Below are 13,646 nucleotides of genomic sequence, written 5' to 3' on the forward strand. Positions count from 1 at the left end.
AGTTTCCAGGATGTTCCCTAGGTTTCTTAGGTAAATAATAGTCTATCCTTTCTATATAGTCAAAAGCAGGAGAAATATTTTTTAAATGTATTATTAATAATTTTATGTTACTCTTAATATATTTCTCTAAAATTAGTAAAAATTATTTAAAGATCACACATAAACATACCTGATTCTCATGTAGGATACTGGTCTCAGAATGCCAGGCAAACTTGTCAAGAATGGATCAATGAGGCTAATTAGATTTTGTCTTAGGATACAAACATTGTTTTATAGAATTCTAACATACAATTAACAATACTGGCTACAAATAACATCAATTTTGGAAAATCATTTATTTTGCATTGCCTTCATTAAAAAATTATTTAGGCCAACAAAATGTCTCAATAAATTAAAAGTCAAACCAAGAATTTAAAAACATCTAAGGATTTTTGACCACTCTGTGTTATTTTAAAATAATTCCAGAGAAACTAGAGATATATAATCAGTTATGCTAACCAAACTTATATAAATTAGGGCTTATAACAGTAATAATTAAGAATCTTATTACAGATATCAACTGACCCAGACGAAATATAAATTACCTTGACAAGTTAATGAAGTGCTTTTTCTTTCAGAAGGTGGTGTGCTTGGATAGTTGAAATGACGTGAAGTTCCTTGATTCATGTCATTGTTTGTAAAATCCTTTGAATGGCATGTACAACAACATGACAATGGTACTTCAGTTTTCCCACTTACGCCCTCATCTGCTGGCTTCTCTAAAAATGAAAGAACCTCTATTTATAATATATCTAATTAAATAAACATTCATCATTATCTGCAGCTAGGGTAAGTAACCAGCCCAGTTCACCCAGGATTGGGAGATTTTCTAAAGATACAAGATTTTTAGGGCTAACACCAGGAAGGTACGTGGCAAACCTGGACAAGCTGGTCACTTTATCTGCAGCATCAAATTAGGACAAGAGAGAAATATGCCAAAAACGTTTGGTCGGACACACTGGCTCATGCCTGCTATGCTAGCACTTTGGGAGGCTGAGGCGGGCACATCAGTTGAGGTCAGGAGTTCAAGACCAGTCTGGTCAGTATGGTAAAACCCTGTCTCTACCAAAAATACAAAAATTAGCTGGGCATGGTGATGTACACCTGTAATACCAGCTACTCAGGAGGCTGAGGCAGGAGAATCGCTTGAACCCAGGAGGCAGAAGTAGCAATGAGCTGAGATTACGCCACTGCACTCCGGCATAGGCAACAGAGCGAGACTCTGCTTCAAAAAGAAAAACAAAAACATTTATAGGGAAATTATCACCAATTTATGTAATCTGTACAAATCTAATAATCTAAGATTAATAATGTAATAAAAGTACAACTACTCAAGTATTCATTAAGATTCATCTAAAATTCAAGAATGGATTGAAACAAGGACCTAAAGTATATTCTTAATTTTCCTTAAATGAAGAATTTGAAAGTTCAATATATGAAATAATAATCTAACACATAAGGATTAAATCATTCCCCACATTATACTTCTATTTCAAATACAAAATTTTTTTTTTTTTTTTTTTTTTTGAGATGGAGTCTCGCTCTGTCACCCAGGCTGGAATGCAGTGGTGCAATCTGGGCTCACTGCAAGCTCCACCTCCCGGGTTCACGCCATTCTCCTGCCTCAGCCTCCCCAGCAGCTGGGACTACAGGCACACACCGCCACGCCCGGCTAATTTTTGTATTTTTAGTAGAGACGGGGTTTCACCGTGTTAGCTCGAATGGTCTCAATCTCCTGACCTTGTGATCCGCCCACCTCGGCCTCCCAAAGTGCTGGGATTACAGGCGTGAGCCACCGCGTCCGGCCAGAAACATGTTTTTTGATGTATTAATTCTGATACTTGCATCAAAATACATTTTAAGGTCAATATTCAAATCAATAAAATAGGTAATTTTAGTGCCTAAATACAATACCAAATTGTAGTAAGTTTACATTGTGTGCCTACCTTGTATCCAAATGTACAATTCATATACCCCCAAAAAAGCTAAATAATTTATTTTTTAAAATAATTAGTATTGACATTGTTTTCCCATTTGTACCACATAAATATTTCTAATTCTATTTTCCAGACATCTGCCATTAAGACCTGATGTTAGTACTGATAAACTCATTTTTTCCAAAATTAGCATCAGTAAGAATCAAAATGAACAACCAAAAGCTTATGAAATACTTACTTTTTTTTTTTGGAAACAGTTTCGCTCCTGTTGCCCAGGCTGAAGTGCAATGGCGCGATCTTGGCTCACTGCGACCTCCACCTCCTGGATTCAAGCAATTCTCCTGCCTCAGCCTCTCGAGAAGCTGGGATTACAGGCACACACCACCTTGCACAGCTAATTTTGTATTTTTAGTAGAGACAGGGTTTCTCCACGTTGGTCAGGCTGGTCTCAAACGCCAAACCTCAGGTGATCCACCCGCCTTGGCCTCCCAAAGTGCTGGGATTACAGGCGTGAGCCACTGTGCCCGGCCTTAATATATTCTTATTAGTAACAAACATTTCATTTAAAAATGCATATATATACACCTATATACACATACATACATATATACACATACCATGTTTAACCGCAAATTCTCCTAATACTTTAGGTTAAAGCCATCTAATGTAACTAAAATGTATCCAATATTATATTTCTGATTCACTATGTAGTTTATATAGTCTTTCATAAAAGTAAATATTAATAGGCATTTGTTAGCAAACAAAGTAAAAATAGCTTGGCCTGGTGGCTCATGCTTGTAATCCCAACTACTTAAGAGGCTGAAGTAGGAGAATCATTTGAGCCCAGGAGTTTGAGTTTACAGTGAGCTATGATCACATCACTATGCTCCATCCTGGGTGACTCCACTCAAAAAAAAAAAAAAAAAAAAAAGGAAAAGTAGTGGGAAGTAATATAGATTCATACAAACAATATTATACTAAAGTTCTGTTTATCTGGCATTTAAACAAGTAGAAAAATCAACTAGAATGCATTATTTTTTATATATCCCATGTGCTAATGTTATGAGAAAGGAACAGATAAGCAAATATATTAAAGGATTTCCCCCCTAAAAAAAAGCAATTAGTATGTGTTATAGCATCATGACAGCCCACCTCTTGCATCTTTTACATACAAATTATCATCTAATTATTTTCATAATGATAACTCTAAGCATCCAAAACTTTGTTTGTTTTTTGAGATAGGGTCTTATTCTGTCACCCAGGCTGAAGTGCACAATCACAGCTCTCTGTAACCTCGACCTCCTGGGCTCAAGCGATCCTACCACCTCAGTCTACCAAAAATTGGTTGTCATTTTTTGTAGAGATGGGGTCTCACTATGTTGCTCAGGCTGCCAAAAGTCTTTATGGACTTTTCAACTCATCAAAAGAAATTATGTTCAATACTATTTTAGCATTAATTAAACATATTGAAACTCTTTTGGAAGATATATAACTTATTTTAAAGAAACATCATTAAATGAGTATTTAAGTTAGCGACAGCATGGCTGAACCAGTCTGGATAAAGAATACTGTATTATATTTTTTCAGGTCCCAGTAAGCAACTTGAAGATATCAAGCAACTACTTACCACTAAGAGATTGTTGCCATGCTAAAGCAGAACAAAGTAAGGCTAAGCTTTTTCCACTTCCTGTGGGACTCTCCAACAAACAATGTTGCTTACTGTTTAATCCTCTGAGAATCTATGAACACAGGAACCAATGAAAAAGATTAATAAACATTTTAACTTTATAAAGGTCTCTCTCCATCTGAAGTATAAAGAACAGCAAGAAGAAGTGAGATTGCACTCCAGGGAACACAACAATAGCAGAAGGAACTCGTATTCAGTTAAATCCAAACTGTATTCCTTTACACCTTTCCCTAAGATTATCTTGGACTTACCAAAATATCAAGCACAAGAGAAGAAATGAAAAGAGCAATCTGTGCCGAATTATGCAAGCACCAATGATTTCTGTAAAACCAGAATACATTACTACCTATCAATATCTTTGATGAAAACTCAATGAAGGATACTGCTAGTGAGAGTACAAATTGTTGCAACTACTTGGTAGAGAAATAAACAATTTCTCATAAAGTGAAGATGCCCAACTCCAGCAAGTTCAGTTCTATGTGTACACCCAAAACCTTTCCCACATGAACACAAGGAAATGCGTAAGAAAGTTCACAGCAGCAGCCAGGCACGGTGGCTCATGCTTGTAATCCCAGCACTTTGGGAGGCCAAGGCAGGTGGATCATTTGAGGTCAGGAGTTCGAGACCAGCCTGGCCAACATGGTGAAAACCTGTCTCTACTAAAAATACAAAAATTAGCTGGGCGTGGTGGCGCATCCCTGTAATCCCAGCTACTCGGGAGGCTGAGGCAGGAGAATAGCTTGAGCCTGGGAGGCAGGGGTTGCAGTGAGCTAAGATGGCACTACTGCACTCCAATCTGGGCGAGAGTGAGACCCTGTCTCAAAAAAAAAAAAAAAAGAAAAAAGAAAGTTCACAGCAGCATTGTTTATAATTGCAAAAGAATGTAAACAACCTAAATGTCCACCAATAAGAAAATGGACAGATAAATTCTGGTATATTCATCCAGTGGAATTTATACAGCAATTAAAATTGATTAAGAATCAACAGGGCTGGCCGGGCGCGGTGGCTCAAGCCTGTAATCCCAGCACTTTGGGAGGCCGAGATGGGCGGATCACGAGGTCAGGAGATCCAGACCATCCTGGCTAACACGGTGAAACCCCGTCTCTACTAAGAAATACAAAAAATAGCCGGGCGAGGTGGCAGCGCCTGTAGTCCCAGCTACTCGGGAGGCTGAGGCCGGAGAATGGCGTGAACCCGGGAGGCGGAGCTTGCAGTGAGCTGAGATCCGGCCACTGCACTCCAGCCTGGGCAACAGCGCGAGACTCCGTCTCAAAAAAAAAAAAAAGAATCAACAGGGCTATATATTAAAATTAATGCTAAGTTAAAAAACTCAAGTTCTGCAGAAAGATAAGGTACAATATCACATCAATGCACAAAGTTTAAAATATGTAAAATAATATTCTATATTATTTATGGATACATATATATGTAATAAAAGTATAAAAACATGGCTAGGAAAGGAAAAGAACAAATTCAGGATACTAATAATCTTGCTACCAGATATGAAGTACATATGGCAAAATAGATTTAACACAACTGGAAAGCTGGTTTACTCAAATTTGTATATTAATTTTCTACATGATCCAAACAAAACAATGGTGAGAAAAATAGTATTCTGTGTAAAAGATAGTAAATACTCTGTAGAAAGCAGTTTTTCACTAAAAGTATAGAAATTCCAAATGAGCTGAGAACATTTTTCAGCATGTTCTTCTTTGCCTTAATCATGGATATATACAGTTTAGCAGCAATCAGTGGTTTCCTAGAGGTTACATGTTCTTCCAATGGAACCCAGAAAATATTCTCCATTGGCCGGGCGTGGTGGCTCACGCCTGTAATCCCAGCACTTTGGGAGGCCGAGGCGGGTATATCACCTGAGGTCGGGAGTTCAAGACCAGCCTGACCAACATGGAGAAACCCCGTCTCTACTAAAAATACAAAATTAGCCAGGCATGGTGGCGCATGCCTGTAATCCCAGCTACTCAGGAGGCTGAGGCAGGAGAATTGCTTGAACCCGGGAGGCGGAGGTTGCGGTGAGCGGAGATCGCACCATTGCACTCCAGCCTGGGCAAAAACAGCGAAACTCCGTCTCAAAAAAAAAGAAAAAGAAAAATATTCTTCATTTACTGAGAATATGAATGCAGTCACATACTCAATGTACTTTATGGGTCCTAAGTATCTATATCTTAATAAAAACTTAACTGCTGAAAAATACTTACAGAATTCATCATAGCAAGCTGTGATGGGTAAGCTTTATAAGGAAAGTAAATCTTCACCCCACCGATTGTATATTCAGACCACATCGAAGACATAGTGCTTTCCTGTTTATTTCAGATTCCTAACTGCAATAGAAATAAATGAAAATGGCAAATGTTGAGACACGCCTTTCAAAGAAAACCAGAGAACCAAAACTAAGAGAGAAATCTGGAAATAAAAACTGGAATTAATAAAAGTAGAAACAAAACAAATGGAAACAAAAGGATTTCCTAGTCTTATAAATCACAGTGGTCAAGGGCATGTCTTAGAGTCTAACAAATCTGGATTTGTATCCCTCGCTCTGCCAGGTATTAGTTGTGTGACTTTGGGAAAGTTAGTTACCTTCTCTAAGCCACAGTGACTGCATGTACCCCATAGGATTGTGGTAATGATTAAGTGAAATAATGTGCAAATATGATACAGTACATACCAGATTAAACATGAGCTCTTGTAACAGATCAGATGTAATCAACCTACAGAAACAAATAAGTTCCTGAGGTCTCTCTCTCTACAACTCCATAGCACCACTCTTTCTCCTGTTCTTCCCCTTTGTGTTACCCCTTTCTGCAGTCCTCCAGTTAGAAGAAAAAAGCTGTGGACCAGAAGTCAGGAAGCACAGGTTCTATACCAGGTTTTGACAGGGACTCAGGTATGTCATCTTTGACATATCTTTTTACTTCTCTAGTCTAAGATCCTTACCTGTGATAACCCCTAATTTAACTTAAAGGCTGTTGTAAGAAAGAGAATGCCTTGGCACATAGTAGGCACTCAAAAATTTTATTTAAAGGTCAGTAGAGTATTATAGAAAGAGGATGGGCTTTGGAGTAAGGCAGTCATAAGTTTGAATTCCACTGTGTGAATCACTTCTCAGAGCTTTTTTCTCCATATATGGAATTGAAATACTACTACTTACCTGACAGGGTTTTTATGAAAATTAGCCAGGGCAGAATATACCTAACCCAGGATCTGACACAGATGAGGTGATCACTTTAATCCTCACCTCTTCTAAACCACTTCTCTTTTTTTTTTTTTTTTTTTTTTTTTATTTTTGAGACGGAGTCTTTGCTCTGTAGCCCGGGCTGGAGTGCAGTGGCCGGATCTCAGCTCACTGCAAGCTCCGCCTCCCGGGTTTGTGCCATTCTCCCGCCTCAGCCTCCCGAGTAGCTGGGACTACAAGCGCCCGCCACCTCGCCCGGCTAGTTTTTTGTATTTTTAGTAGAGACGGGGTTTCACCGTGTTAGCCAGGATGGTCTCGATCTCCTGACCTCGTGATCCGCCCGTCTCGGCCTCCCAAAGTGCTGAGATTACAGGCTTGAGCCACCGCGCCCGGCCTAAACCACTTCTCTTAACCTAGGATCCACGGATGTAATTCAGAGACAATGACCTCTTGAAATTGCAAGCATAAGTTTCTGTACATGATTGCATTTTTCTGAAGAAAAAGCCCATAGATTTCTCTTCCCCTAAATATATCTCAAGGAAATCAAAATAGCAGGGGAAATTACATGCATTGTTATTAAATAAGGAATTATCTGCAGTCGTGGGAAAAAATTGTAAATTCAATCTGGGGACGAAGAGATAGTTAAAATAGCAATTCAATAGATGATGAAGCCAATAATAACATTCACCACCGCTTGTGTGTTCCAAAAGAAGTGAAGAACCATTCATTATTCTAGGGTATTTTCCAGCTCTAACATTTTGCGATCCTATCTGTAAAGCTCTGAGGAGGTGTGGTGGAATCTAACCTCTTAATATGACTCAACAACTCAACGCTGGCCTAGTTACTCAGATAAAATCTAGAAATCAGCCCGCCCTGTACCCCGGCTGTGGCAACAATAGTGTCAAAATGGGGTAGCCTCCCCCAAATACGGCATAAAGGATAAACACACTCCTCTGCCTCCCGCCAAGAAGCAACGCAACGCCCCGGGCTAAGAACAGGCCTGCGCTCAAAGGAGGTAAGGATAGGCTGGCTCCCTCCTCAGGTTTTCTGCCCCGTATCTCCCTCCTCCCCCAGCCAGTAGAGATCCCCGAGGCCCTGATGATCCAGTCACCACCGATGGGCCCGCAGGCGGTGCAGAAGTACTCAAGCCCTTCCCGTTGACTTCCCTCCGACTTGCCTGTCTGGAGGGAAACCGAAGCAACGCTCTGAGCTCCGATTCACTGAAGGAAACTGATTTCTGAGAGCAAATAAAGCCGAGCCCTGGAAGAGAAGGAAGGGCACGCGCCCTTCCTACTCCCTCTTCCTGGCGGGGCTGCTACTTCCCCGGCCTGGAGTGCAGGATTGCGGCCGCCGTACCTTTCCTCGACCCCAGCACTCACCAGACCCCTCAACCACACAGCCCGAGACGAATTCCCGCCTCCCGCCCCCTCGACTCCCAGCGCCCAATAGCCCAGCGAGCTCGACCAATCACCCGCCAAGGCCAGGAATCAACCAATCCCGGCGCGAGGTGAGGGGGCGAGAACTTCAGCATCCAATGGAAGTCTCTGAAAAAAAAAAAAACCACACACACACACAGGCTCCAGGTACGCGGCGGCAAAGGAAGGCTATGGCCACTCCAGCAAATCCCTAGTGTTTGTTTGAAGGAGAGTTTGTTTGTTTGTCTTCTCGGTTTGACTTTTGAAACCGGCGATAGAGCCTATGCAGCAAATTCCTTAGAAACTGGAAGTCTCATTCTCCAGGTCCGTAGACCAGCAGAAAGGAAACATCTTTAAGCTTTGCTAAGTTCTTTTAACACTCATCAGTGCCACTCTAAGTTTAAATTACCCAGCTTTGCAGTAGCCAGGATAGCGAAGACTGAGGCGGGAATTGCCAGGCTGCTGAGCCAAACTTAAGTAAGAAGGCTCTGTGACATCGGGCTACAATCTATCATAATATTCAAGGCTTTCCCGGATACTAAAATAAGCCAGAGACAAGCTCTCAGGGTCTCCAGCATCAGATCACTTCTACCTCCATTAAGGTTTTTCCGCCTTCCATCCCTCCACGACCAGTTTATTATTTGCCAATAGTACTTGAATTTACTCAAAGAAAAGGAGGTTCATCACGATCTTGCCAAATCATGTTTTTTTTAAAAATCTGTATAACCTAAACTTGGCTCAAATAATAATGTCCCCAAAAGGCAAAACCTGATACTGTTTCTCAAATTCAAGTAACTAGTTTGCGGAAGGAGTTTGCTGGGAAGAAACAGCAGGAGGGGGCTAATTGATTTCTTTGCCTCACTGTCAATTGTGATATATCTTACCAAAAATGACAAAACTTGTAGTCGTAAAAATAAACTCTACCCTTTGACCTAGTAATCTGAGCTCCAGATATTTATCCTAAAGACGTAATCTAAACGAAAGAAAATGTGATACTTCAATTGACAATACCTATTGGTAATACTGAAAAAAATTATGAACTTCCCAGTCTAGTAATATGGAGGTGGTTATGATAGATGAATTCAGTACATTATGAAGCCAATAAAATTATAAAAATTAAACTTGCAAGAAAAAAATCCCATATAAGGTTAAGTGAAAAAAGGCAAAGCAAACCCCAAACTGGGTGTTAGGGGTTCAGTAATGTGAAAATATATATGGATGAGCAAAGATGGAGTAATTTACTGTTAAGACAGTGAAAGGAAGGATAATGTTTAAAAATAAATCGTTAAAAATACCTTCAAATTGTTATTTCTCTTTTATAATTTTTAAAACATCAACTCTTGGCCGGGCGCAGTGACTCACGCCTGTAATCCCAGCACTTTGGGAGGCCGAGACGGGCGGATCACGAGGTCTGGAGACCAAGACCACCCTGGCTAACACGGTGAAACCCCGTCTCTACTAAAAATACAAAAAGTTAGCTGGGCGTGGTGGCGGGTGCCTGTACTCCCAGGTACTCGGGAGGCTGAGGCAGGAGAATGGCGTGAACCCGGGAGGCGGAGCTTGCAGTGAGCTGAGATGGAGATCGCGCCACTGCCCCCCAACCTGGGCCAGCGAGACTCCGCCTCAAAAAAAAAAAAAGAAAATATCAACTCTTTTGAGTAACTGCTCTGGTATAACTACTCTCATTTTCCTCTCCTAAATTATAAGGGTTTCAATTGGCTCTCACCTTGCATTGCCGTTTAATGTATGTGGCATAACGGAAAGGGATACACGTAGGCACTGGAGCCAAACAGACCTAGAATACAGTCCCTTGAACTGTTCCCTTCAGGTTAACTCTAGTGGAATGAAACACAAAAACTACAGGTTCGTTTGATAAAGAATATGAATGTTTATAAACCAATATTCAAAATAGCTGCACACATCTGTTTTCACTTGAATAAAAAAACACATTGTGACAAACTTCATAACCTTAACTTAAAATACATGAATATTAACATTTACTAATATATTTACACATTTTATTTACATCATCAACAAATCTGATGATTAACAGCATATGTGATTATTTTAACACAGCAGGTTATGACCAGTCTTTGAAAATTGATCCAGGAATGTGCACTGCATTTAGTTAGAAAACACACTTTAACTTTTTCTGAACTCCTAGGGCATATCTATTCACACAAAATATCGCAAGGCCTCAGTTTAAAAAAAAAAAAAAAAAAAAGAGCAGTTGTATTTAATCTTAAGGGACTACAAAACTGCCTTGTTTAAAAATATGAAAATTCTTATGCTATTTTTAAGCATATGCTTTTATTTTTCACATCAAAATTACTTAATTGAACATTAAGCATCTAATAAAAAGTTATAAATAGTCTATCATATGTGATACTATGCACTTCATGATTTGAAACAGCTACAAACTCATTCTCATAGAATGTGAGGTAGGGCCAGTAGTAACCCCATTTTACAAAGGAAGAAAATGAGATGTGACTATTTACTAGTGAAAAGGCTGAAGTTAAATTTCATTTCTCAAAAACTACACCTTCTTATTAGCCTAATTTCTTTTACAACTGAAGAGGTCTGGCTGGGTGCAGTGGCTCACACCTGTAATCCCAGCACTTTGGGAGGCCAAGCCGGCAGATCACCTGAGGCCAGGAGTTCAAGACCAGCCTGGGCAACATGGCAAACCCCCGTCTCTACTAAAAATACAAAAATACAGGTGGCGCATGCCTGCAGTCCCAGCTACTCAGGAGGTTGAGGTGCGAGAATCCCTTGAACTCAGGTGGCAGAGGCTGCAGTGAGCCAAGATCACCCCACTGCACTCCAGCCTGGGCAACAGGGTAAGACTCCACCTCAGAGGAAAAAAAAAAAAAACCACAAGTGAAGAGGTCTGTTTCAATTGGGGGTGGGGAAGTGTGTGATTGAGGTATATCTCAGAGAGAGAAAAGGGAAGTACTTTCTACATTGATACTTGCTTTTTTTTTTTTTAATGATTAGGGTTTACCTAAATATGTCTGCCTAATCAATGGAAATTACTGACAGAGGAATGCAAAATCCTTCAGCAAGACAATATTTTCTACATTTTAACTTTTCCTGAGATTCAAACACTACATTTTCTTACTCAAAGATCTTCTCAGAGTAAGATATGAATTATAATCCTGATGACAAACCAAGAGCTCTTTAATCCAATCAGTTTTATTGCTCTACCTTCATTTAATTTGATATATATTTCCCCCCTCTGAGCATTAGGTAAGTTAATAAAGCATTATAAAAATAAATTTAAAACATAAAACTAAATGAGATCTCCTCTCAGGTTCTTCTTTGAACAAAGATGTTTCTGTAAACACTTTTACACCAGTATCTTAAAATTCCAAATTATTCAAGTATCTCTTTAAACATATGGCTTCATATATTAATAAAAATTGAAGCAAATATGTGAAATCTTTAAATCCTCATCTGTAATTCCACAGAAATAATTTACAAAAGCTACTTGCCTTTTTAAAAACCTTCTCAATACTCTTTCTTGAGAACTAGAATTCCAACTTGCATTACTATTACTTGTATTGCAAATCTTTGAGATTTCTACTTGGGTTTTTAACTCCTAATATTTCCTTAATTCTCCTTTCCCTTTACCCTTTTTTCCTCTCCCATCTTTGCATCTTTGTCACATTTTGTTACAAGCTCACAGTTAAAATAAACATCAAGACTACCCACAGACTCATTTTTATAAGAAATTAAAGGCATGGCAGTCTTCACTTCAAAAGCTAAATACAAGGCCAAATTCCCTTTCCAGTAATGAGTTTCTTACATGTGTTCCCAGTGGAAAAAAAAAAGCTCAGCTGCTACAATATAAACATACCAGCAAAGTAGATTCAAAGACGTGCCAATCAGAAACAAGCAAGCATAATTCTCATAGAGTTCTAAATTATATTCGTGTTGAATTGAATTGTTTTAGTGATTCCACAACATTACTTTACTGTTCCCATTCAGTTTAGAGTTGTTATAATACGCAGATTCACGTTGGGTATATGCAGCAAACAGCTTCATTTTTTTTTTTTGTTTTAAATTCCACTAACACTCATATTTATTATTTCAATTACTGTTCTTTCAATACAGTGACAGAGCTGTACATCAGGATCCATGCTTCCAGTGTCCCTGGATCCATTTTTGTAAGATGAATCTTTACAGAGTTGAGACCATCCACTTGGTTTCTCCTTTATTTGTTGAAGACCTACAACATAAGAGAAAAAAACATTAAGGCCAAGAAATTTGGAGAGGAATTTGGTCTTTTTGTTTGAGATATTAAGGTAACCCTTGAAAATAAGTTACCACTTACGTGTAATAATTGGATCAATGTCTCTTGTCTGAGTGGCAACATCAGAGGCACAAACTTGCCCTATTTGGATCAGCAAAGACATAATATCCTCATACAAAGGAGGAAATGCTCGACAAAAAGAGACTAAACTTGGCAGAGTTGGCATAAAAAAAGCATACCGCTTAGCCTGTGTTAAAACTGTTGGAAATAAATGAAACAATATTTTAGTTTACAAATATAAATTCAACATGGCTTATACAACATACTAAGGGGTACTATGGTCTGTACTGGAGACATGAAGTTCTCTAAACACAGCCAACCCCTGTCTTCAGAAAGCTCACAATCTAGTAGTCTCAGTCTTTATCCAAGATACAAATTATTATGCCCAAGATTTGTGATAAGTACATTATATGCATTATTTCATTGAATTCCTACAATCTTATGAATGACCAAAGTACTATTATGACACTCATTTTATATATGAGAAAACTCTTAAAAAAGCATTAGAGAGGTTAAGAAACTTGTTAAAGATCACAAGCCAGTTAGTGGTGGAGCTGAGATTGAATTCAGGCAGTGTAAACTCTTAATCACTACAAATAATTATAACAGGACATAAATACAATGAAAAGAAAAACAATAGGGTATTATGTAAATAATATAATGAGAAAGAATACTAAATTAACTAAGCCATAATATTAAGGGTTGAATTATAGTTCATGTATTTTAAAGTAGCTTATTTTCAGACCATTTTATTCTACAAACCAGAAGGTAGTTAAAATGTCAGAATATGTTTTAGAACTTATGAAGACATCTAATATATTTATCTTTCATTTATACATATGATGATATTTTTCTGAAACTCTGAGAATTTGTAATAAGCAAACATTTGGTATCTACTGATATAATTACATTCCAAAAGTATATTTGTTTTCCATTTATAAAATACAGAAAGCTTATATTTACAAATCTATATATACTCATTCACACAATGAAAAATACAATTTGCCTACCTATTCATTCCCACTACACTATAAATCACATTTGTAAACAGAAGTTTTCAAAA

The 13,646-nt window shown here is 38.5% G+C and overlaps 2 protein-coding genes across 7 annotated transcripts in view; both read right to left on the reverse strand.

Moving 5' to 3' along the window:
• BRIP1 (BRCA1 interacting protein C-terminal helicase 1) overlaps window positions 1-9,551 on the reverse strand; it is a 181,017-nt gene extending 171,466 nt beyond the window's left edge. For 2 of the 4 annotated variants that reach the window (XM_003912850.5, XM_017950662.3), the window contains exons 1-4: window positions 8,031-9,550; window positions 5,880-6,002; window positions 3,604-3,715; window positions 585-758 (exon numbers count right to left, since the gene is read on the reverse strand). In XM_003912850.5, coding sequence (XP_003912899.3) covers window positions 585-758; window positions 3,604-3,715; window positions 5,880-5,972 — 379 coding nt within the window. In that variant the 5' untranslated portion in view covers window positions 5,973-6,002; window positions 8,031-9,550. Of the gene's footprint in view, window positions 1-584; window positions 759-3,603; window positions 3,716-5,879; window positions 6,003-6,346; window positions 6,933-8,030 lie in introns of those variants that run through there. The other 2 variants (XM_017950661.3, XM_021929118.2) reach the window with 2 other exon arrangements.
• A 581-nt stretch (window positions 9,552-10,132) lies between these two features.
• INTS2 (integrator complex subunit 2) overlaps window positions 10,133-13,646 on the reverse strand; it is a 64,044-nt gene continuing 60,530 nt past the window's right edge. For 2 of the 3 annotated variants that reach the window (XM_031657490.1, XM_021929117.2), the window contains exons 24-25: window positions 12,605-12,781; window positions 11,244-12,499 (exon numbers count right to left, since the gene is read on the reverse strand). In XM_031657490.1, coding sequence (XP_031513350.1) covers window positions 12,330-12,499; window positions 12,605-12,781 — 347 coding nt within the window. In that variant the 3' untranslated portion in view covers window positions 11,244-12,329. Of the gene's footprint in view, window positions 12,500-12,604; window positions 12,782-13,646 lie in introns of all 3 variants that reach the window. The other variant, XM_021929116.2, reaches the window with a different exon arrangement.

Source organism: Papio anubis, chromosome 17, assembly GCF_008728515.1.
Source record: "Papio anubis isolate 15944 chromosome 17, Panubis1.0, whole genome shotgun sequence".
NCBI lineage: Eukaryota > Metazoa > Chordata > Mammalia > Primates > Cercopithecidae > Papio > Papio anubis.